This window comes from Panicum virgatum, chromosome 6K (assembly GCF_016808335.1).
Source record: "Panicum virgatum strain AP13 chromosome 6K, P.virgatum_v5, whole genome shotgun sequence".
Classification (NCBI taxonomy): Eukaryota; Viridiplantae; Streptophyta; class Magnoliopsida; order Poales; family Poaceae; genus Panicum; species Panicum virgatum.
Window position 1 is genome coordinate 5,976,795 of NC_053141.1, and position 22,945 is coordinate 5,999,739.

At 49.4% G+C, this 22,945-nt stretch overlaps 2 protein-coding genes and 1 long non-coding RNA gene across 3 annotated transcripts; 1 reads left to right on the top strand and 2 right to left on the bottom strand.

The window, feature by feature from the left end:
• Positions 1 to 16,117: 16,117 nt before the first annotated feature.
• LOC120713874 lies at positions 16,118 to 16,652 on the top strand. The gene has a single exon (XM_039999845.1). It carries the CDS (start codon positions 16,216 to 16,218, stop codon positions 16,468 to 16,470), a length of 255 nt encoding a protein of 84 aa, XP_039855779.1. The 5' UTR covers positions 16,118 to 16,215; the 3' UTR covers positions 16,471 to 16,652.
• Positions 16,653 to 17,798: 1,146 nt separating this feature from the next.
• LOC120713875 lies at positions 17,799 to 18,471 on the bottom strand. Its single transcript, XR_005691308.1, has 2 exons — positions 18,371 to 18,471; positions 17,799 to 18,041 (listed from the first exon to the last, which is right to left on the bottom strand). It is a non-coding gene; the product is annotated as an uncharacterized LOC120713875 (long non-coding RNA).
• Positions 18,472 to 18,535: 64 nt separating this feature from the next.
• Positions 18,536 to 19,354, bottom strand: LOC120713176. The gene is made up of 3 exons (XM_039999183.1): positions 19,235 to 19,354; positions 18,762 to 19,151; positions 18,536 to 18,682 (listed from the first exon to the last, which is right to left on the bottom strand). Exons 1-3 carry the CDS (start codon positions 19,352 to 19,354, stop codon positions 18,551 to 18,553), a joined length of 642 nt encoding a protein of 213 aa, XP_039855117.1. The 3' UTR covers positions 18,536 to 18,550.
• Positions 19,355 to 22,945: the final 3,591 nt, after the last annotated feature.

A 22,945-nucleotide genomic window follows, 5' to 3' on the forward strand; every position in this document is an offset into this window, starting at 1 on the left:
ACAAACCTACCCCACTTAAAATGAATCTCGTCCTCGAGATTCGGCTGGTTCCTAAACAGGTGGGGAAACTCCTTCTTTAGAGCGTCTTCGCGTTCCCAGGTAGCTTCTTCCACTCCGTGTCTGCTCCACTGAACTCTACATATCCGTACTTCGGAGTTTCTGGTCCTTCTGGTGACAGTGTCGAGAATCTTGACCGGTACTTCTTGATAACGTAGGTCTGGCTGTAGATCTATTGATTCTACTGGCACATGCTCTGCCTCGGGTACTCTCAAACATCTTCTTAGCTGCGAGACGTGGAACACTGGATGTATATCCGACATTTCTTCTGGCAGTTCCAAACGGTATGCTACTGCTCCAACTTTCTTCAGAACTCGGTATGGTCCAATGTACCGAGGGGCCAATTTTCCTTGTACCTGAAATCTTCGGGTTCCTCGAATGGGTGAAACCTTGAGATACACAAAATCCCCTGGACTGAAACTTATCTCCCGTCTTTTCTTGTCTGCGTAGCTTTTCTGTCGGGACTGGGCTGCTTTCAGCTTTTCTCTAATCTCGGCAACTCTTTCTTCTGCTTGCTTTATGAGTGCGGGTCCGACTAGAGCACGTTCTCCCACTTCTGACCACATCAGAGGGGTCCTGCATTTTCTTCCGTAGAGAGCTTCGAACGGCGACATGCCCAAACTTGCTTGATACCCGTTGTTGTATGAGAACTCGGCATAGGGTAAGCTTTGTTCCCAATCTTTGCCATAAGTGAGGACACACGCCCTCAGCATATCTTCCATAATCTGATTCACCCTTTCTGTCTGACCATCTGTCTGCGGGTGATAAGCGGAGCTAAAGTCTAGCTTGGTGCCCATAGCTTTATGCAAACTTTTCCAAAATCTAGAGGTGAACTGGGTCCCTCTGTCGGAAACAATTCGGCTGGGCACACCATGCAGCTTCACTATATTCTCCACGTAAAGCTTGGCTAGCTTCTCTCCGCCGTAGTTGGTACGTACGGGTATGAAGTGAGCCGCTTTAGTGAGTCGGTCCACTATTACCCATATGGAATCGTGTCCTTTCTGGGTTCTGGGCAGTCCTACCACAAAATCCATCCCTATTTCATCCCATTTCCAAACCGGAATGGGTAGGGGCTGCAATAATCCTGCCGGCTTCTGGTGTTCAGCTTTGATTCTCTGACAAGTATCGCAATGGGCGACAAATCGTGCAATGTCTGCCTTCATCCCATTCCACCAATATTTCTGTTTTAAGTCCATATACATCTTGGTGGATCCTGGGTGAATAGAGTAGGCTGAGTTGTGGGCTTCATCCATGATTATTTGCCTGAAATCTCCCTTCTGGGGCACACAAATTCTATCTTTGTACCACAATGTTCCCCTATTATCCACTCTAAAGTCTGGTGCCTTATTTTCTCCGGTTTGCTTCCGGATTTCCATCAGTCCCTTGTCCGCTCTCTGGGCTTTCCTGATTCGTTCTTCTAGAGTGGATTGAACGTTCAGCACTTGGCTGGAACCTCGAGGGACAATGTGCACATTTAATCGTGCCATTTCCTCTCGTAAATGGTCATTCTTGGGCCCGTAGGATTTCCGACTTAGGGCATCGGCTACTACATTGGCTTTACCTGGGTGATAATGAATTTCCAAATTATAATCTTTGACTAATTCCAGCCATCTTCTCTGCCTCAGGTTTAGGTCTGGTTGGGTGAAGATATACTTTAGACTTTTATGATCGGTAAAGATTTCGCACTTATTTCCAATCAAATAGTGCCTCCAGATCTTAAGTGCGTGCACTACGGCTGCAAGCTCCAAATCATGAGTCGGGTAATTTTGCTCATGAGTCCTGAGCTGACGGGAAGCATATGCAACGACTTTCCCATCTTGCATCAGCACACAACCCAATCCTTGTCGGGACGCATCACAATAGATGACAAAATCCCGATGAATATCCGGCAGGGTTAGCACTGGGGCTGTCGTCAATCTTCGCTTCAACTCCTGGAAACTTCTTTCACACGACTCCGTCCAGGTGAACTTCTTCTCTTTCTTGAGCAGCTCTGTCATGGGCCGGGCTATCTTAGAAAATCCCTCAATAAATCTCCGATAGTACCCAGCTAATCCGAGAAAACTCCTGATCTCACTGACATTGGTTGGTTGCTGCCAGTTGGAGACTGCTTCGACCTTCTCGGGATCCACTGCTACTCCTTCTGCGGTCAGAATGTGACCAAGGAAAGCTACTTTCTCCAGCCAGAACTCACACTTGCTAAATTTGGCGTATAGCCTATGCACTCTCAATTTTTCCAGAACTACCCTCAGGTGTTGCTCGTGCTCCTGAATACTCTTCGAGTAAACAAGTATGTCGTCAATGAAGACTACGACAAACTTATCTAACTCGTCCATAAACACTTTATTCATGAGGTTCATGAAATAGGCAGGTGCATTTGTCAGTCCAAAAGACATCACCGTAAACTCAAACTGACCATACCGGGTGACAAAAGCTGTTTTCGGGATGTCGCTCTCCCTGATCTTGAGCTGAAAATAACCGGACCTCAGGTCAATCTTGGAAAAGTATTTGGCTCCTTTTAACTGGTCGAAAAGGTCATCGATCCTGGGGAGAGGATACTTGTTCTTGATAGTAACTTCGTTCAGTGCCCGGTAATCAACGCACAACCTCATACTTCCATCCTTCTTTTTGACAAACAGAACCGGGGCTCCCCAAGGCGACGAACTTGGCCTGATGAAGCCAATCCGTTGTAACTCCTCTAGTTGTTTCTTTAACTCTGCCAACTCAGAGGCTGCCATCCTATAAGGTCTCTTGGCTATGGGGGCGGTTCCAGGAACAAGATCAATGACAAATTCTATGTCCCTATCTGGTGGCATACCGGGAAGTTCTTCAGGAAAGACATCGGGGTACTCACTCACTACTGGGACTTCTTCCAAGGACTTGGCTTCCATGCTAAACACCATCGGGTTTGCTCCACTTTCCCGGGTGTGACAGGTCACTCGGACTCCCTCTGGGTTTGTTAGGTGGACTACCTTGTCCGTACAACCTATGAGGCCATTGTGTTTGCTCAGCCAGTCCATTCCGAGGATCACATCTATCCCTTCTGACTTAAGTACTACTAGGTCTGCTAAAAACTCTACCCCACTTAAATTGATCCTTACCCGTAGACAACCCAGTTGACACCTGATGTCTCCTCCGGGCGTCCGGGTTAATAGGGGTGTTTTTAGTAGTACTGTAGGTATTTTATGTTTCTCCACAAAACTTGAGGATATGAATGAGTGTGATGCTCCAGAATCGAACAGTACTGTTGCAAGAGTTGAGCTAACTAGGTACTCACCGAGTACAACGCCCTGGGCTCCTTGAGCTTCCTGTGCGTCGATGTGGTTGACGCGGGCTCGTCCAAAAGACTGCTGGGGTTGCCTCTGCTGGTTGTTGTTGTTGTTGCTGTTGCCACGGAGGGGCACTCGGTTGGCACCGGTCAGAACTTGCTTAGGTCCGTTCACTGTATTGGAGAAAGCTGAAGTAGCAGGCTTGTTCTTGGCATAGGGACAGTCGGCGATGAAGTGACCTGTCTCACGGCAATTGAAACAGGCCTTCACATTGCTGTTGTTATTGGTGACCTGGCTCGCATTATTCTGTGAGGCCCTCATGGTGTTCTGGCTTCTGGGCTGTGTGTTAGGGGCACGTGGTCCTGTTGCTTGCGACTGAGTTCTGTACTGCATTGGGGCTTGGGACCTTGGTGCATTGTAACTGAAGCTTCTGGCCTTCTGGGAACGATCCTGCTGGCGGGCCTTACTCTCCAGGAACTTGCGCTTGTTATCCTTTCTTTCATCACTCTTGGCCTTCTCAGTGAGGATTGCCTTGTTCATCAGGGTGTTGAAGTCAGGATAGATTTGAGGGGTGAGCAGGGTCCTAAGTTCTGGATTTAGTCCTTTCTTGAACATATCCTGCTTCTTCTCGTCGTCGTTCACTTCTTCTGGTGCACAGCGAGCCAATTCCATAAACTGGTGTGTATACTCTTCTACCGTCATATTCCCCTGCTGAAGTGCGCGGAATTCATCTGCCTTGCGCTTCATGGTAGCTGAGGGGATGTGATAGCGGCGGAACTCTCTCACGAATTCATTCCAGGTGATGGTGGAGGCATCTCTGGCAGCAGCGCAGTAATTTTCCCACCAGGCTAAGGCAGTCCCGGTGAGTTGATGTGCTGCCAGGAGGACTTTATCCCGATCTTGGCACCCAAACGGCTCGAGCTTCCTCTGGATCACGCGGAGCCAGTCATCTGCGTCCAAGGGGTTGCTGGATCCGGCAAAAGTGGGTGGCTTGGCCCTCAGAAAAGCTGTTAGCTTGTCGTTGAAGGTCTGCTCTCGTGGCTGCCTGTTCATTAGAGCATTGGCCAGTGTCTCCAGTATGAGAGTCTGGTTATGGATCACTTGTGCCAGGTCCACGAAGGGTGGTGGTGGTGGTAGCTGTGCATCCTGATTTTCTCCTCTGCCCTGACTCACTTCTTGTTCTTCCTGAGGGTGGTTTTGCCCGTTAAGGCGCACTCCTGCGTCAGCAGCTGCAGGGTCCCTGACACGGGAGGCCCTCGTGACGCTTCGGGAAACCATCTGCAGATTTGGTAGGGTTTTTGTGAGCTTGGAATTAGGTGATGTTTAAGTTATTTAATTCTTAGCTTTGAAAAGGCAGAATTGACCTTCTGCCGAAAGGCACACACACAACAAGCACACAACAAGGCAAACAAGCAACCTTCAATAAAGCGAGGCAGGGTACAACACGGGGACACGACTAGAACGCGTACTACACGTCCGGGTACAGGTTCAAACTAAGGGTACAACTTAAACCGAAAGGGCTAGAAGGGTACAACTACAGGGTAGGGTTGGACGTTCTACTCGCGTGGCGAGTCTTCTTCTGGGGTGGTACGTGCTTCCGGGGAAACAAACGGCTCGTCGTCCTCCGGGTTCCCGTTCTCTTGGGGCTGAGCAGCAACTTCTCTTTCTCTGACAGCAGTAGACCCTTCGGGGTTCTCGGGTGGAGCTCGAGGGCTTCCAAAGAGCGTTCCCCATCCTATGACGGGTGTCCCAAGTAGAACATGATCTTCTCCGATGGCCGGAACTGGGGTCCCACTCCTGGTCCATTCTTGCATGCGCCGGTCTCGGGCCTGTCTGAGGCTCTCCTGTGCCACTGCTTCGCTGCTGATCGCGGCTGCGGCTCTTGCCTCGGCTTGGGCTGCTCGGACCTGTTGGAGCCTCACCGCGAGTTCAGCTTGCTCGGCACGATTGGTCTGCTCCCTCAGCAGGTGGGCCTGCTCATCGAAGAGTTGGTCCAAAGCGGCCAGATAGTTAGCCACTTGGTACAAAGGGTCTACTTCATGGCGGCGCCGTTCCAGGCTTCTCATGCGGGCTTCCCAAACAGGGGTCCTGATGGCCGGCGGAAAGAACCTCATTGGCGTGGGTGCAAGGTGTTCTTCGAAAATCCGGCATAGGTACCGAAGTGCCTTTCTGACGGCCAAGGGATAGGTGTCTTGGTGCCTGAATCCCGTAGCGGTCACTCGCCACGACTGGATGTTGGGGTGGCGCTCACTTCCGGCGATGACAATGATCACCCTGCAGCGGAGGGTGCCATGATGCTCGTACTCTCTGCTGTAGTACCTTGGGCGTTCCGTAACGCCAAGGCTTTCCAGGGCGTTGATCAACAGGCTGGGAAAGCCAGGTGCAGCTTGGCAGTCGCCCTGGGTCCATCCTTCCTCAGCCATCTGAAAATAAAGATAGAGTGAAAAACTTGCACAAATATTTGCGGTACACAAAGGGGTAGATGGTTTTTATTTATGGCATCACGATGGGGTACAACTTCATGGGTACATGATTATTAGAGCAAGGGTTCTAGCTTAGAGACTACTCCTATCATGGGGATTCTTCCTCAATTCTAAAGGAGCGCTTCTTCAGTGGAAGGTGCTGATCCATCACATCATCCTCGGTCTGAGTTCCTTTATCCCAGTGGGTTTCTTCGGGTTCTTCTTCTTCTTCAGTCTGAGTGCCAACGTCCCAATGGGTTTCCATGGGTTCTTCCTCTTCTTCGTCTTCCTCTATCCATCCACCTATTCCCCAGCGAGCCTCGTACCTCCGCATCTGAGCTTGGAGAGCGGCCAGCGAGTTCTCGGCACGTGCGGCCCTTGTCCGCTGCTCCTCCAATTCTGCCTCTTTTTCATCCATTTGGACTTGGAGAGCAGCCAGGGTATACTCGGCGTGGAAAGTCCTCGACCGTTGTTCCTCCATCTCCTGGGTTGCTTTTTCTGCTCTGTGGACCTGCTGTTTCAGTTGTGCTGCTTGCTCGCGATAGAGCTCATCCAGGCCGGTGAGGTAGATGGACAGGTGGGATACAGTGTCTTCCAGATCTTCTTCTTCCCTCCCGAGTCCTCTCATTCGGGCGATCCAGGTGCGTCCTCTTTCCTTCAGTTGGCGGGAAGAATCCCATAGGAGTCCGCTGAAGGTGATGTTTGTAGATCATTCGGAGCCGTCGCAGGGCTTTACGGGCGGCTTTCCGATAGGTGTCCGGGAAACGGAATCCAGTGGTGGAGATGAACCAAGGGTCCACATCAGGGTAGCGGGTGCTCCTTGCTATGAAGATCATTAGGTCACACCGAAGAGTGCCCTTGGAGTCGTACTCCCGGTAAAGAAACTCTGGCGGATCCACAACTCCAATGCGTTCCAGGCTGAGTATCAACAACTTAGGAAGGCCGGGCTCTGCGAAACAGATTCCGCCGATCCATCCATTGTCAGCCATCTGGAACAGGGCAAGAACCAAAGGTAAGTGTTTGTGTGAGGAAAGGATTAAGGATAGAAAAGGTCCTAAGGTAAAGGGTCTAAAAACGGGTTTCGCTCCTAGGGTCACGTCCTACGGCCAACCTACGGCTCTGATACCACCTGAAGCGTCCCCTCATAAGAGAAGACTTAAACGTGATACAAAGCACCAGTCCCAGGAGGCTGATGCCACATTTATTACATCAGATGGTTCAAAACCGTACAAACCTTGGAGGACACTCGATACAGATGATGATAATTATTAACCAAGCTACAACATAACACCAGACTGCAAACCACATAGGGTCTACTACGGGCTCAGAGTACTGCGACAGCGGAGGCATCTCGACAGGGCCGGTACCACAGGCAAGGTTGGGTGTAGAACGGTAACCCTACTCGGCGTCGTCTGGCACGAAGTCTGGATCTTCTTCTGTAAAAAGTAAGAGTGGGGTGAGTACAAACGTACTCAGCAAGTCCAACCACACCCACGGAGGGGTTAAATCAGAATAACATGCCTTGGTAAATCAAGGATAAGGTTATGGTTTAATTTGCAGAAAAACTATATTTTATGCAAGGGTTTGTTTTAAAGAAGACCTTTATGAAAATCAATTCCAGAAGTAACACAGAGTTTCCAATTTTTAAACTGCTACCGGACTCCCCGTCCGTCGTAGCACACGGCACATCTGCCGGACACAATTCCAAAACAACTCACACCAGCCCATCCCAAAGAAACACTAGTTATGTGACCACACCGTAACTCGCCCAATACCGTGGGCACGGACTATTCGAATAGATTCTTAACTCTGCAGAGGTGTGCAACTTTACCCACAAGTAGGATACCACAACTCGTGCACCGTCGTGTCGGTGTAGATCCCATCATAGCCATTACCCACCATAGCTAAGCCTGACTAGCCATCACGGGCTGCACCAAGGGGTCATTGACCGTTCACTTAGGTATAACCGGGCATAAGTCACTCGGGGCTTATCCCTTTTCCTTAGTCACCCGTTGCTCTCAGCTCTCCTGATGGCTACCACACCAACTAGTGGGATTTATGCTACGCCGTTGCCCATTCAACGGTCGAGTGGTTTGCACGATAGTGGAGTTAGGTGAGATGACACACCAACTCGGTCCTTAGACGCGACAAGATGGATATCTCCCTTCTTTGCCCTGCCACTCAGGCATAAGCACACCAATCGGCAAATCGCACAGAAATGCCGTCCATCTCGCCCATACTCATCTTTTCGAAAATCCACATTTTATCCCTTCCCACACGCACACATTTTCTTTATAAAATCAAATAGTATTATGAGTAAAGTCCTAAGCATTCTAATATCGATTAACGTCCAAACAAAATCAGACATTAATCTAGGTGGTCAAGGGATGGTCGCCACAAATCAAGGGGTGGCTATCCAACCGTGTTTTCATGCAAGTAAAACATATGCAGTTTATAAAACAGGCCATTGGGTTGTGTTTATATAAACTAGGACAGAAACATGCATCAAAGGATGGGATTGAACTTGCCGTCTTCGTAGCCTTCGGGGAAGTCCTGTCCTTCGGGCTCGGGGTCGCGGAACTGGTCCTCGTTCTCCTGCTCACAGAACTGCTCGTTGACGGGCTCTCCTTCATTCACTCCGCGGTCTACAGCACACACAAACAGGCATCCAATCAATACAAAGATTCTATCGTTGAGCCCGAATCGGAAACACATAAAATATGGAGATAGAAGTGGCATTTTTGAGTGGTTTCTTAATAGCGCGGCCCGAAACTATAATAGAAGTGACATGGTAGAGTTTGGGGTCAATCGGAGTTGTTTAGGCGCATGAAATAATAGGTTTTGTAAAGGTTCGAGGGTTAGTTAAGGGGCCAGGGGCCTGGTTGTAAATAATCCTGGGTAGGCAGGGGTCTGCTTGTAATTTTTGGAAGCTTTTGGGTTATTCTGGAGAGGTCAGGGGTATACTTGAGATTAAGTTTATATTGGAGGAGGGTTTATTCGCAAATATATTAAAGGTGGGGGTGTTTCTGCAATAAGACAAAAGGGTGGAAGGTTTCTTTAAGAAATAAAGAAAGGGGGAGGGGTTTTTGGCAAAATTGCCATCCCCTTCCTCCCTCCCACGCTGGGAAACAGGGGAGGTGTCTGGGGTCGCCGGCGGCGGCCAATCCGGCCGTCCAGGGCCACGGCGGCGGCCGGGGGGTGGGGGGAAAAGGAGCTAGGGGGCGTGGGGTTCGATTCCCCAGCTCACCTCGGCTCGGGGCGCGGCGAGGGAGCGGGGCGACGGGAGCGGGCGGCGGCGGCTCTGGTGGTGTGTGACGGCGGCGCTAGCGCTAGGGAGGAGCGGCTGGAGGCGGCGGAGGTGGTTGCGGGGATGGCCGGGGGCTCAGGGTCTCTTTTATAGCGGCGCTAAGGCGGTGGCGCGGTGGAGGTGGGTGGCCGGCTCAGCGAGGTCCGCGGGCGGCCATTAATGGCGTCCCGGCCGCTAGCGGCCGTTGTGGGGCGGCTCCCGCGCCGAGGGCGGCGTGGCGGTGTAGGGCGACGGGACTTGAGCGGCAGCGGTGAGCACAGGGCGTGGCGCAAGCGGCGAGGTGGCGAGCAGTGCCGCTCGGAGCGAGGCAGCGGCGAGCGACGCGCCAGGGTCAGGCGAGCACGTGGCTCAGCGGCGAGCGGGGCCGGGGCGGCCAGCGAGCGCCTGGGCCACGCGGGTGTGCGCGCGCCGAGGCAGCGAGCGGCTCAGGGGAGTGGCGCTAGCGCAGGCCGGCGGGCAGTGCGGCACAGGGTATGGCAGCGGCGAGCGGCACGGGCACGCGCACGTGGCTCGGCAGGGCGCCCAGCGGCGTGCGGCGCGGCGTGCCGCGTCAGGCTCGTGTGCGTGCACACGCGTGCGCGCGTCGCGTCCTGGCGTCGTGCGCGAGTGCCGCGGCGCGGGCAGCGGCGGTGCCCGGTGTGCGCGGCAGGCGGGGTTGGGACAGGGCGCGGCTCAGGGCGGCTTGGCGCGTTCGCGCGTGCGCAGCCGGGAGCGGGGCGCGCGTGCGGGAGAGAGGCGAGGCGCGCGCGCGGGCAGGCGGGCCGGAGCTGGGAGGAAGGGCGTGAGGGGGGTGGCGCGGGGCAGGCGCGACGGGGAAGAAGGAGAGGAGAGAGGGAAGGGAGAGAAAAGAAAAAGGAAAAAGAGAAAAGGGGAAAAGAAATGAGAAAAATAGGAAAAAGAATTAAAGAGAAAGGAAATGGGAAAAAGGGAGGGAGAGAAAGGAAAAAGGAGGGGGAGGGGCGGTGCGCGCCAGCGGCGACCGCGGCCGCGGTCGGCCACGCGTGGCGTGCGGCCGCGGGAGGTGGGGTACGCGGTCGGAGGGGAAGAGGGAAAAGGAGAGAGGGGAAAAAGGGGCGGGATTCGCGGCGGCCGGTCACGACGCGTCGCATTGAAGGAGATGGGACGTGGATTGAAGTCGGGTGTCGGGTTGTTCGGGAGAGGCTCTGGGGATTAGGGTTCAGGGTTTGAGTCGAGCTCAACGACAAAAACAACTTTAGCGCATAATTTATTTTTGGTGAGTTTTCGGGATGTTACAAACCTACCCCACTTAAAATGAATCTCGTCCTCGAGATTCGGCTGGTTCCTAAACAGGTGGGGAAACTCCTTCTTTAGAGCGTCTTCGCGTTCCCAGGTAGCTTCTTCCACTCCGTGTCTGCTCCACTGAACTCTACATATCCGTACTTCGGAGTTTCTGGTCCTTCTGGTGACAGTGTCGAGAATCTTGACCGGTACTTCTTGATAACGTAGGTCTGGCTGTAGATCTATTGATTCTACTGGCACATGCTCTGCCTCGGGTACTCTCAAACATCTTCTTAGCTGCGAGACGTGGAACACTGGATGTATATCCGACATTTCTTCTGGCAGTTCCAAACGGTATGCTACTGCTCCAACTTTCTTCAGAACTCGGTATGGTCCAATGTACCGAGGGGCCAATTTTCCTTGTACCTGAAATCTTCGGGTTCCTCGAATGGGTGAAACCTTGAGATACACAAAATCCCCTGGACTGAAACTTATCTCCCGTCTTTTCTTGTCTGCGTAGCTTTTCTGTCGGGACTGGGCTGCTTTCAGCTTTTCTCTAATCTCGGCAACTCTTTCTTCTGCTTGCTTTATGAGTGCGGGTCCGACTAGAGCACGTTCTCCCACTTCTGACCACATCAGAGGGGTCCTGCATTTTCTTCCGTAGAGAGCTTCGAACGGCGACATGCCCAAACTTGCTTGATACCCGTTGTTGTATGAGAACTCGGCATAGGGTAAGCTTTGTTCCCAATCTTTGCCATAAGTGAGGACACACGCCCTCAGCATATCTTCCATAATCTGATTCACCCTTTCTGTCTGACCATCTGTCTGCGGGTGATAAGCGGAGCTAAAGTCTAGCTTGGTGCCCATAGCTTTATGCAAACTTTTCCAAAATCTAGAGGTGAACTGGGTCCCTCTGTCGGAAACAATTCGGCTGGGCACACCATGCAGCTTCACTATATTCTCCACGTAAAGCTTGGCTAGCTTCTCTCCGCCGTAGTTGGTACGTACGGGTATGAAGTGAGCCGCTTTAGTGAGTCGGTCCACTATTACCCATATGGAATCGTGTCCTTTCTGGGTTCTGGGCAGTCCTACCACAAAATCCATCCCTATTTCATCCCATTTCCAAACCGGAATGGGTAGGGGCTGCAACAATCCTGCCGGCTTCTGGTGTTCAGCTTTGATTCTCTGACAAGTATCGCAATGGGCGACAAATCGTGCAATGTCTGCCTTCATCCCATTCCACCAATATTTCTGTTTTAAGTCCATATACATCTTGGTGGATCCTGGGTGAATAGAGTAGGCTGAGTTGTGGGCTTCATCCATGATTATTTGCCTGAAATCTCCCTTCTGGGGCACACAAATTCTATCTTTGTACCACAATGTGTGAAAGGTCCACCGCCGGAACGTCTCCGGCTGGAGGTTGAGGCCTGTTCCTTTAGCAGCTCGGCGCACATGTTATCTAGCACCTGCCACAATGCATCAAACTTCCACTGCTGATTCTGAGTGCACAATCTCTTGAACAAATTCATAAGTTCCTTATTCTTCAAGCGCTCACAAAAGTTTGCACCACCTACTCACAACATCTGGCCATAGAGGAGGCTGTCCTCGACTTCCTTCATGTAGTTGCCTTATTGCTGCTAGAAGACCAGCATGTCTGTCACTGATAAGCCAAACATCAGGCCTTCCAGTAACAATGTGAATCTTCACACATTCAAGAAACTAGTACCGATTCTCTGTGTTCTCATTCTCAACAAAAGAAAAGGCGGTGGGAACCACCTGCTTGTTGCAATCAACTCCAATCGCTGTCATTATTGTCCCCTTATATCTTCCTGTCAAGAATGTGCCGTCAATACATAGAACAGGAAGACAATACATAAATGCCCTCACACATGTACCAAGGCAGACGAAAGCACGAAGCAGAAACCCAGGCCCCCCATCTAAACTCGGTACAATGTAGGTATCAGCCGCGCTTCCAGGATTTCTCTGCACAATTGCTAACAGCATGTGAGTCAGGTTATCATATGATGCCTCATATGTGCCGAATCTCATCTCAAACACCTTTTGTTTTGCCCGCCAAGCCTTTGCATAGCTGATTTTGTATTGAAAACGGTCGTCGATGTCCCTAATTATCAATTTTGGCTCATAATCAATTTTGTCCAGAATCACCCCATACATCTTCTTGGCCACGAAAGTGGATGTAATGTTACGCTGAGTTTGCGCAACTGTAGTTAATCTACATGTATGTGGTGTAATAATTGAACACTCCCAGTGTGTCTTGTACTTGCCCTTGTAGGTATGTACTAGCCATGTACAATCGCCATTGACACACTTCACCTCATATTCTTTGCTGCTAGACTTCACAACTCTGAATTTCTTCCTCAACGATATAGCCCAAAGCTTCACAGCATCTTTCACAGCTTCAATGCTAGGATACTTTGCCCCCTGCACAACCTCATTCTCTCTGTATTTGTACTCATTACTCCTAATATCTTGTATCACTGGATTTCCAAAACCCTTGTCTCGCCATTCACCTAGCAACGGGTAGTCCTCATCATCTGATGAGTCCCCACGTTCTTCCATCATTCGAGCCTCTTGGTTTTCATTCTGTACAGCTTCCACTATTCCAGGTATCTGCTCCTCCTCATCAGCTAAACCTTGCGGCTCAGGTTGAATGACATGCACGTTCTGATCTTCTTTTTCTCCTACCTGATCAGCCATACCTTGCGGCTCAGGTTCTGTGACATGCATGTTTTGATCTTCATTTTCTTGTTCCACTGTTTGATTCATATGAGATGATGTACTTGTTGACCCTTCACCGAAATGGGCTGTCTTCTGGTGAATCTGAATTAGCATTGCAAGAGGCCACCCGCGGTCAAGAGCTGCTTGCATGTAAGTCCGCCGTTCTTCGGTGTTTGCTATAAGCATCAACTCCCAGAAATCCCCTTCAGTTCCCCAATTCGTCACAGTTTGAACGGTTAGGAAATGAGTCTTTGGATTCACATTGAATATCTCGTGAAGCCATTTGCGTATGGAACCAAAACTCCTGTCTAAGGGTTTATCTATTCCGCACTCTCTTCGTTGAAAAGCTGATAGATCTACTCCATACGCATCATGAGAAATATATCCGTCACCATAATGAACTTGAAAATAAAGCTTGCTCGACATATCTGGACACACAATCATGATATTAAATTGATTGCTAATCTAATGTTTCAACAAAAATAATTACAACATAATCTATTAGTAAAGCGTAGAAGAATTTTGGTTACATGTAGTCGCCGGCTCGAAAATCCGGCAGGGTTTCGCCTCTGTCCCTCCCTCCCTCTTTTTTCTTGGTTTCTGGAATTTTATTGATACAAATGAGGGGTGGGGGGACCAGCCAACCCTTATATAAGGGTGGGAGATCCGGTCGCCCTGTAGCCGGGCGGCCAGGGCTGGGCGACCGGCTCCCAGGGACCTCTGCGTAATTTTCTCCGCAATTTTTTTTTTCACAAAAGCCCCTGCCGCCCCGCTGCCGGGCGGCCAGGTCCCGGCCACCCAGCAGCGGGGCGGCCGGGGTATATTCCTGTAAATTTCCAAATCGAAAATATATTTTTGTAAAAAATGAAAACAAAAAATAAAAAATAAAAAAACCGCTGCAGACTTGGCGATGGAGATGGGCCGGCCACTGGTGCCCCTGCGTGGGCCGCATGCTGGGCGCGCGCCACTTGTGCTGCAGGTCGTCGCCGTTGGCAGCCGCGCCACGGCCGCGCTCTCCCCCGCCCTGCTGGCCACACGCTGCTGGCGAGCGCCGCGTGCCACCGAGCGTCTGCCTCCCTTCGCGTCCCCCGCTCGAACAAAGAACAGGAGAAAAAAGAGGAAGAACAAGAGCCAAATCCGAATCTTGAATCCAAAATTACTCCAAAACTTGGCGGATTCGAGCGAAACTCAAGCTATGGATGCGTGACATCAAGAACTAACATATTCATGAAGAATTTCGTGAAAAGATGGAGTAAAACTCGCGAATCAAAAATCACTCCAAAATAGCTCCGAAAATAGGGGGGAAATTCTCGGGAGCACGAATTTGATCTTTTGATTACTTCACGAGGTCCGGTTATAAGCCAATCTATAGGACATACAGAGCTAAGATGCTAAAAAGATCAAATCAAAGTTCTACTCACTCTCTCTCAAACTCTAGCTCTCAAAACAAAAAAGAGACCTCCAAAATGAGAGAAGAAAAGAGCTAGGCGTGGATTGCCCACATAACCCCTCCACGTACATATAGACATTTGACAAATGACCAAAATACTCTTAAATTAAGCACACACACCCCAAATACCCTCTAGGAGTAAAGCCGTCCAGTTTTTATCGGAACCTCAGACAGACATGCCGTCTTCACGACTTCGTTTCGCCTCGACGCAAGTTTTGGATGACGCCACGTGCCCTCCGTCTCTGCCACCCGGCCGCACCCCCGGTTTTGAGGCCCAAAATGGCAAACTTGCCTCCACACGGTTTTGAGGAAAACAGCAAACCTGCCTCCACTTGGTTTTGAGGCCCAAACCGATAAACCTGTCAACTCGGATGTTGACACGTATCCGACCTCCCGCCAAATGCCAAGGCGCCTTCAAAATCTTTCACGTTCCCGCCGCACGGGCAGCCTACTCGAACTTACCATCGCCTTCCTCCCTGACTTGGCCGATGCCGTTTTCATCACATTATGTACTCTTGCTCTTCTGTGCATCACATGGACCACCCATGACTTCATCCGGATTCTTCGGGTCCCTCAGTTCAAGCCTATTCGCATTCACCCTTTCACCGCTCTTGATCCATCGGCATAAATCTTTCACTTGACCCTCACCACATGCCGTCGACCGCCACGTCACATCCTATGCCTGTATATCACGAGCCAGGTGATACATCAAATTCACATAACGTTGTCAATCACTCATCATCCAAGGGTGATAATGATGGGTGCTCACATATTTGCATATATTTCGCGCGCGGTCTATACATCTGACGTGGACTGATGAGGCTTGATGTTTCATCACTTCATGGTGAGGAGCTTCGTTAGTCCACAGCGAGATTCAGGTCCGTCCTTGGATTCTGATTCACTTCAAAGGAAAAGGCAGAATGCATGAAAAAGAAAAAAAAGAACAAAAAGAGATTCAGGTCCTTGTGCAGTGCACTGGATCGCAGTCACCGTTGAGTTGAGCGTTGACCCTGGGAGAGGAAGTTGCTCCTCGCGATCTCCTCGTGTCATTGTATAACTTTTCTTTTAAGGGACCCATTGGATAATGGAAACCGCCTGAGTTTACTGCGTGCAAAGTAAAGGTTTGTTTGGAGGAGCTAAAGTTTTTTTTTAATTGGAGAAACTAAAGTTGAGAGCTAAACTTTAGCACCTATTAGTATTTATATTTTTGCTACAGTTTCTATGTCTTAGCTAAATTTTAGTCCATCATATTAGCACTCTTTGGATACACCACTGCTAATAAAGTTTAACACTTTCATCTGTATATTAGAACTTAGATGAAATAGAATATAGCACTCGACAGCATGGCCACTACACGTCTACACACATCACATCAGACCGTGCATAGAACCTGTTGAAAATTCCATCTTCCTGGCCGAGTTGATCCGATGCTTACTTGCCTGCTTCTTTCTTGAACCCTTGTCCAAGAAACGGAACGAGACCGAGTAAGCAGATGCTTCAATAATTAATTCAGCTCAAGCAAAGCAAGCAGCCTGGCTAGCTGTTGCAAGTATATAAGCGCGATGTCCCTGGCTCTCTGCTGCCACGCATCCAACTCCCTAAAGCCTCGCTCTCGCATGCAGCAGGAGCCAACACTCACGGCAGTCACACAGCGTCATTTTCGGTTGTGAGCTAAAAGCAAGAAAGGAATAAGCCATGGGTTGCTTGCTCCGGCGGCTGTTCCCGTTCCTGGCCGGCGCCGCCGTCGGCGTGTACGCGGCGCAGAACTACAAGGTGCCCAACGTCCGCGGCCTCGTCGACCGCGGCGTCTACGCCGCCAGGCGCTACGAGGAGGCCTACCGCAAGAAGCCATCATCTTCGGCGGCTGACGCTGCCGCCGCCGGCGGTGGGAGCGCGAGCGGCAGGAAGAAGAGGGTGGTGCAGGTGGACATCGACGACGAAGAGCTTTAGCTGTGGCTGTAGCTCATCACCACGGATGCGGTGTACGATACCCAGTGTTGTACTTGTAAGTTGTACGGTTACGTTGTACCTATATGCTGCAGTGTGTGGGAATAATTGGGTGAATGAAGATTCCGTTACTTTTGTTTTGCAAAAAAACAATGTTGAACTGGATGTGAAATGAATGAGGGACTATCTACAGTACACATGTTGGTTTGCTGATAGATTTGTGATCACTGATACTCCCTCCGTTCCCAATTTTAATTCCTAAAACTTTTTAACCTCAAGTTTGACCACTCACTTTATTTAAAAAAATTATGCAAATATTATTAAATTTAAATTATTTTTGAAGAACTTTTATTAATAGAGCAAACCATAACAAAAAAAGTGATATTTTGTACAAATTTTTGAATAAGACAAATTCTTGCCAGAAATAACATGTGGCTGGTCGATGGATAGATATCATTGCTTATTGACGAATAAATGCATGGTAAATCAAAAATCTGATCAAGGTTGTATAAGGGATATCAAGATAATTAGCCCACCTGCACTTTTCATGCCTCTCATCATCATCAATCTCCGATAGCGCGAACATAAGGTGGACTCTGAATTTAATCAATTTTCTTGATTTATCCAAGAAATGTAAACATGGCAGGTTTCGCTATTACAAGATGTCGGTACCCTCACTACCGGACTCGTCTGCTTTGCCGAGTGCCAGAGACACTCGGTAAAGACAGGAAAACACTCGGCAAAGAAGTCGCCGAGTGTAGCACTCGGCGAAGCGCACACGGCCTTTCTTCTACCGGCGAAGCCGGCTATGCCGAGTGCCTTTTCTCGGGCACTCGGCAAACGTTTGCCGTGTGCCACGCCGCACTCGGCAAAAAAGAATGAAACGGGACGGAACGGGACGGCAATCGAACAGGACCGAACGGCCGAACTTTGCCGAATGCCGGACTCGTGGCACTCGGCAAAGATCCAAAGTTCGCCGAGTGCCAGATCTGCAGCACTCGGCGAACTTTGAAACTTCGCCGAGTGCCAGACGCGTGGCACTTGGCGAAGTTTGGATCTTTGCCGAGTGCCACACGTCTGGCACTCAGCGAAGTTTCAAACTTCGCCGAGTGGCTAGGTAATTACACTCGGCAAATCTGTTTTTCAATAAATAGAAAAATGGTTGCTTTGCCGAGTGTCAGGCTAAAAACACTCGGCAAAGCTTGCTGTTTTTTTGTATTTTTTCTATTTTTTATGTAATAACCACATTCATCATCACAAAGAAAGCATGTATACATTCCAGACAAGCAATATAGTATATATAAGGTACATCCATCACAAATATCACATAATAACACAAATATCTCACGCTACGTCGCACGAATATCACAAATAGCATAAGTCCAACATCGATGCCATAAGTGTAACGTTCAACAAGCACAAGTCCAACTAATTAAACAAGTCTAGTCCAACAACAACAAGTCTGTAGAACAAATATCGTAAACAACTCTAAATCAACTAGGTGGCCACTGCGACGCTGCCGGTGCCGGTGAATGCTCGTCCGGAGGCTCATTTGAACCCCCAATCGATTGATTCTGCAAAAAAAATTGACATAGAATTACATCTTGAGAAAATTGTAAGAGTTCATGTCCCTCTTGATAGTATGACATTCCTAAACTCAATTTGAAAAGATAAAATATTAAATGAATAGCCGCTTTTCAACTTTCATATCCTTGACTTAGCTCATGTATATATTAGCTGTGATACCTTCTAATCATTCTTATTAAAGCGTATGTCATTAATCAACCAACGACTAAGTGAGTCTAGATGTTCTTTCAAATATAGCACATGATATATTGACATAAGGTATCTCAAAATTTGAATATGTATGTGCAAGCAAAATAAATCTATATATCATACTCACAGGAGTGCCTGTAGCGCCAGATGGAGGAAAGATAGAAGGAAGGCCTAGCGGTGGCAGCGGTGGTGGAGGCCAGGGCATCGTTGGCGGCGGTTGATAGTTGATTGTCGTGCCAAGGCCTTGGAGGTATGAGAACATGGTCTGCATCTGCTGTTGCGCATCCTGTCGCTCAGCAAGAAGCGCCTACTCCATCCTCTGCCGCTCCTGCATCCGCTCTTCCTGCCACCTGTGCTCTTGCTCCTGCCTTAGCGTCCGCTCCTCCTCCAGCCTCGCCTCGATCTCCTCCCGCCTCTTCGTCTCTTCGTCCATCCGGGCCTATAAGATTTCACATAAATGTTACAATGCCAACAAAAGATAACTAAAAGCAATGAACGACAAATGGAGCAGAAATAATCTGGATTGCACGCACGCTGGCCACTGAAGTCTCAGGCCGTGGGCGTATTGGCGGGGTCGAGTCGGTGGTCCTTGCCTGAAGCTGGGAGAGAGTTGGCGTACTGGCTGTGTCGACAAGGCTGTTGGCGATCCAGTAACGGCCGTGCTTCTTCCCTCCTCCTGCCCTCATGATGGCTTCTCCAGAAAGGGGCTGGGTGGCCGGATCCCATGTGTCCCCATGGAGCGCCTTTCCCATCTCTGTGTACTCAGTGATGCGCGTGTGGACGCTCGGGTTGCTGTACGCCTCAGGTGGATCCGCCGGGTTGTAGGAGACGTCGGACGTCGCCCTGCCCTTGTGCGCCATACAGTATGCCTGGAAGTCGTTGCATTCCTGGTCTTCATGTGACTCCGACTGCAAGCAAAGCGAACGAATACAATGATTAGTGAGAATGCAGAATTTAGAGTTTGAAAGTATCACAAAGTGTAATGACTTACCCAAACATCCCTGTACTCGGGAAGGCCTCGGCTGCCTTGATGGTGTGGCGCACCTTGCATCAACAAGCGGCGCTCCCGGCATAAGTTGTGCTGCTGAATCCACTCCTCGCTAAGCCACATGTCCACCATCATTTCCCAGCATGCGCCCTTGCTGGCGCACCAGTTCGGAGGCACCTACACGTAATGGAAGCAAAGTGGATGACATTTCCGAAAATGAAATTCAAAGAAATGAGTAGTGATTTCGTCATTTACCCTCAAGTATTGTTCCCGCGTGAGGAACATATTTCTTGCTACGTCCTTGCCGACCTTCCTTTTTTCCACATCGGCGCAGTAGGTAATTACGGCCTGAACACGCGCCTCGTAGTGCATGTCCTTCACTAGTTTGCGACATGCTGTGTCAGCCACCTGAGCCGCTATGGCCTCATATCCCGGCTCGCACCTGTAGAAATCCTGCATATAGACTCGATAATTGCAGTCAATATTCAAAGAGTTTCAAATATATGGTTACTATTCACCAATATAGTGCGACGACTTACACAGAATTCTCCCACCACCCGTCTCGCCTTGTTGCCGAAGGACCTCACTTCCCGATCTTCTGCATCTGGGATGGCGATGTAGTGGTCCCACGTGTATGCCGGCTCCAGGATCCCGGCATGCATCACCAGCCCACGGAAGAGCTCCCTGCATAGGGTTCCCAGGATGCCGTTGGGCTTCCTTTTGTGGGCACCCGCCTGCACGCGCATCCAATACCTGTAAAAGTGTATAACATAAAGTATTAGTGTCTTGTCATTTTGAACATATGAATTGAAAAATAAATGCCATTGTGCATAACATAAAGTATTACATGTCCGGTACCGGTTGAATCATCGGGCGTCTCGCAAGAGGTATCGGCCGCTGCGGCAGTTGCTACGGTCCTCGCAACCACACCGCCCTCGTATCTCTTGCCTCCTCCTCCTCCTCCTCCTCCTCCTCCTCCTCCTAGTCCTCCTCCTCCTGTCTCGGCTCCTCCTGCTCCTCCTGCTCCTGCTCCCGCTCCTCCTCCTCCGCCGCCGCCGCCGTCGTCGTCAAATCTGGAGGTGTCCTCTCCCTCCTGCTCCTTCTCATCCTCCCCTGGCCTCCACCACCTGTCTTACCTCCTCTCGTTCTCCCTGGCCCTCGTCCCCCAACGCCTCCTGGACCCCTCTGAGGCATTGGACCCCCATGCTGCACTGGACCCCTCAGGAGCCTCTTGCTCTCCACCACTACTCCTGTACAAGGCGCTCAGGAAACCAATCTTGCCCCCGCCTGGCATTTCGAATCAATAACCTGCAATGAATAATTGTAAACGAATCAGCAAAAATGAACAATATGTACTTAACAAATTATGCAAAATAAATAATAAATATATCTACAAATATGCAAAACCAGTTCATAGAATTAAACAATTCGGTTCATAGCAAATTAAGCAAAATAAAATAATATATATACATAAAATTAAATAATTCAGTTGATACATGTACTAGAAATAGTCATCTTGATCGGGATTAGCTAGATCATAATCCTCATCATCACTATTAGGCTCCTCGACGTAATCAGCATTATTCGAAGGAGGAATGCCATCTTCACTGTCTCTGCCCAAACGCAGCCGCTCGAGTAATTCTAAGTTATGAGCATTTTCAACCTCGTCTCTAGCTTCCTCGTCAGCAATCCTTTCATTGTCCACTTCCATTCCCATCACGTCAGTTAAGTCTATCTCGAAACTCCCTTCTAGTCCTTCTTCTTGAAAGAACTCTCTGCCATTGTTGTAGTCTTCATTGTTTGGGACAGGAAGTTTGCCGTGTGGCGATACCCTATACACAACATCCCAACCCTAAAGATGTTTGTCGGTTTGGCACGGATATGAGAGATAATAAACTTGTGTGGCATGTTGAGCCACAATGTAGACATCGTCGCCTGGTAACTTTGAATCCTGACGAATTTCGACTAGGCCAACATTTGGGGTCCGCCTGGTTAATGTAGGATCAAACCAATGGCAGTTGAAAATAACGGGAGTCAGTGGTACGGAACCTGGAAACTTGAGTTCGTATATTTCTTCAAGTCTTCCATAATACTCGACCCCATCTTGGCCTGGCGTAAAGACTCCAGTATTAATGGTTTTTCGATTGGGCCGACTTTGCTCGTATCCTGTTGTGTGAAAGCGATATCCATTCACATCATAAACATTAAATGACTTAACCCTATAGCTAAATCCATCAGTCACTTGTCTCAACTCGGCACTCATGGACGAATCGGTTTGCCCCTGAAAGCGAAAGGGACAAAGTTCGTCATATTGTTCGAAACGTTAAATGACTTGAACCTATAGCTACAGCAAAGATCATGTGAATCGGAGTTTACCTTTTGTTGCAATAATAAATGAAATCGGGCTGAGAATTTCCGGCGCCATTTTTAAGAAGAAACTCCGATTCGTTCTGGGTCGGAGAAATTGAGCGACGCCAGAATTGACGAAGAAATTGCTTGTGTGAAATATGATCAAGGGGTTGGATGCTGCTTAGTGCAAACACAAGAAGATGTTAAATGAGATGCTGAATCGTGGAACATCGTGAACACGTTAAATGAGAACTTACCCTATGTACGGCTCCACCTCAGAAAGGTTGGTCAACAAATAAAGCATGATACGGCTCCACTCTTCATGGTTCAGGGTCTTGTACCTCGCATCACTTGCACTTCCAAGTTGCCCTCGGAAAATGCTGAGATTCGATTTATTATCGCCAGCATTGTAACGAGGAGGTGGATTATGCTCGCTGGGAAGCTTCTCACCATAGTATTTAGTCGTGGAGTTTGACACCTCCTCCAAAATATATGCCTCAGCAATCGAAGCCTCAATTTTGCATTTATTCTTACATTTCGTTCGAAGAACCTTCTGGCATGTTTCAACTGGATAGCACCAACAGAACTGCACAGGCCCTCCCATTCTTGCCTCATAAGGCAGATGCAGAAGCAAATGCTGCATTGGATTGAAGAAGGCTGGTGGAAAGATCTTCTCCAACTTATAGAGCAACACGGGAGCCATTTTTTCCATGTCCGCAATAATAGCCCGAGATAACTCCTTAGCACAAAGCTGACGGAAAAAATTGCTCCACTCTGCTAGCACGAGCATTATCAGGTAAGTAGCCTTGAACCATCACCGGAAGAAGCCGCTCAATCCATATATGGTAGTCATGACTCTTTAGCCCGTTGATTCACATAGTAGTCAAGTTCACATCCCTCCTAAGATTCACTGCATATCCATCGGGAAATTGTAACTTTTGGATCCACTCTAGTGCTTCTTTCTTCTGGGCCCTCGTGAGGACGAAGTCGGCCTGTGTCTTCTTCCATTTCCTCCCGGGTCCAGGAGTCCTCATTTCGTATCTTGGTCTATCGTACAACATTGCCAGATCCACTCTTGCCTTTACGTTGTCCTTCATCTTATCAGAAATGTCCATGACTGTTCCAAAAAGTGCCTCCCCCAATTCTTTTCAGTATGCGTCACATCAATGTTGTGTGGAAGCAGAATATCATCAATATAAGGGAGCCTCCACAGCCCAGACTTCTGAGTCCAAGCATGTTCCTCACCGTACCCAACAAAACCACCACCATCGTTGACTCGGAGAGCGTCTATCTGAGCATGAATCGCAGCACCCGTCATGATCGGCGGTGCAATTTCTGTAACTTTTACACCTTTCGTGAAGCTCT

Coding starts and splice junctions, on each gene's coding strand:
- LOC120713874 (XM_039999845.1), top strand. CDS start 16,216: ATGGGTTGCTTGCTCCGGCGGCTGTTCCCGTTCCTGGCCGGCGCCGCC.
- LOC120713176 (XM_039999183.1), bottom strand. CDS start 19,354: ATGTGGCTTAGCGAGGAGTGGATTCAGCAGCACAACTTATGCCGGGAG. Junction 19,152..19,234: donor CCGAGTACAGGGATGTTTGG/GTAAGTCATTAC, acceptor CTTTGCTTGCAG/TCGGAGTCACATGAAGACCA. Junction 18,683..18,761: donor CCAGCGTGCGTGCAATCCAG/ATTATTTCTGCT, acceptor GAAATCTTATAG/GCCCGGATGGACGAAGAGAC.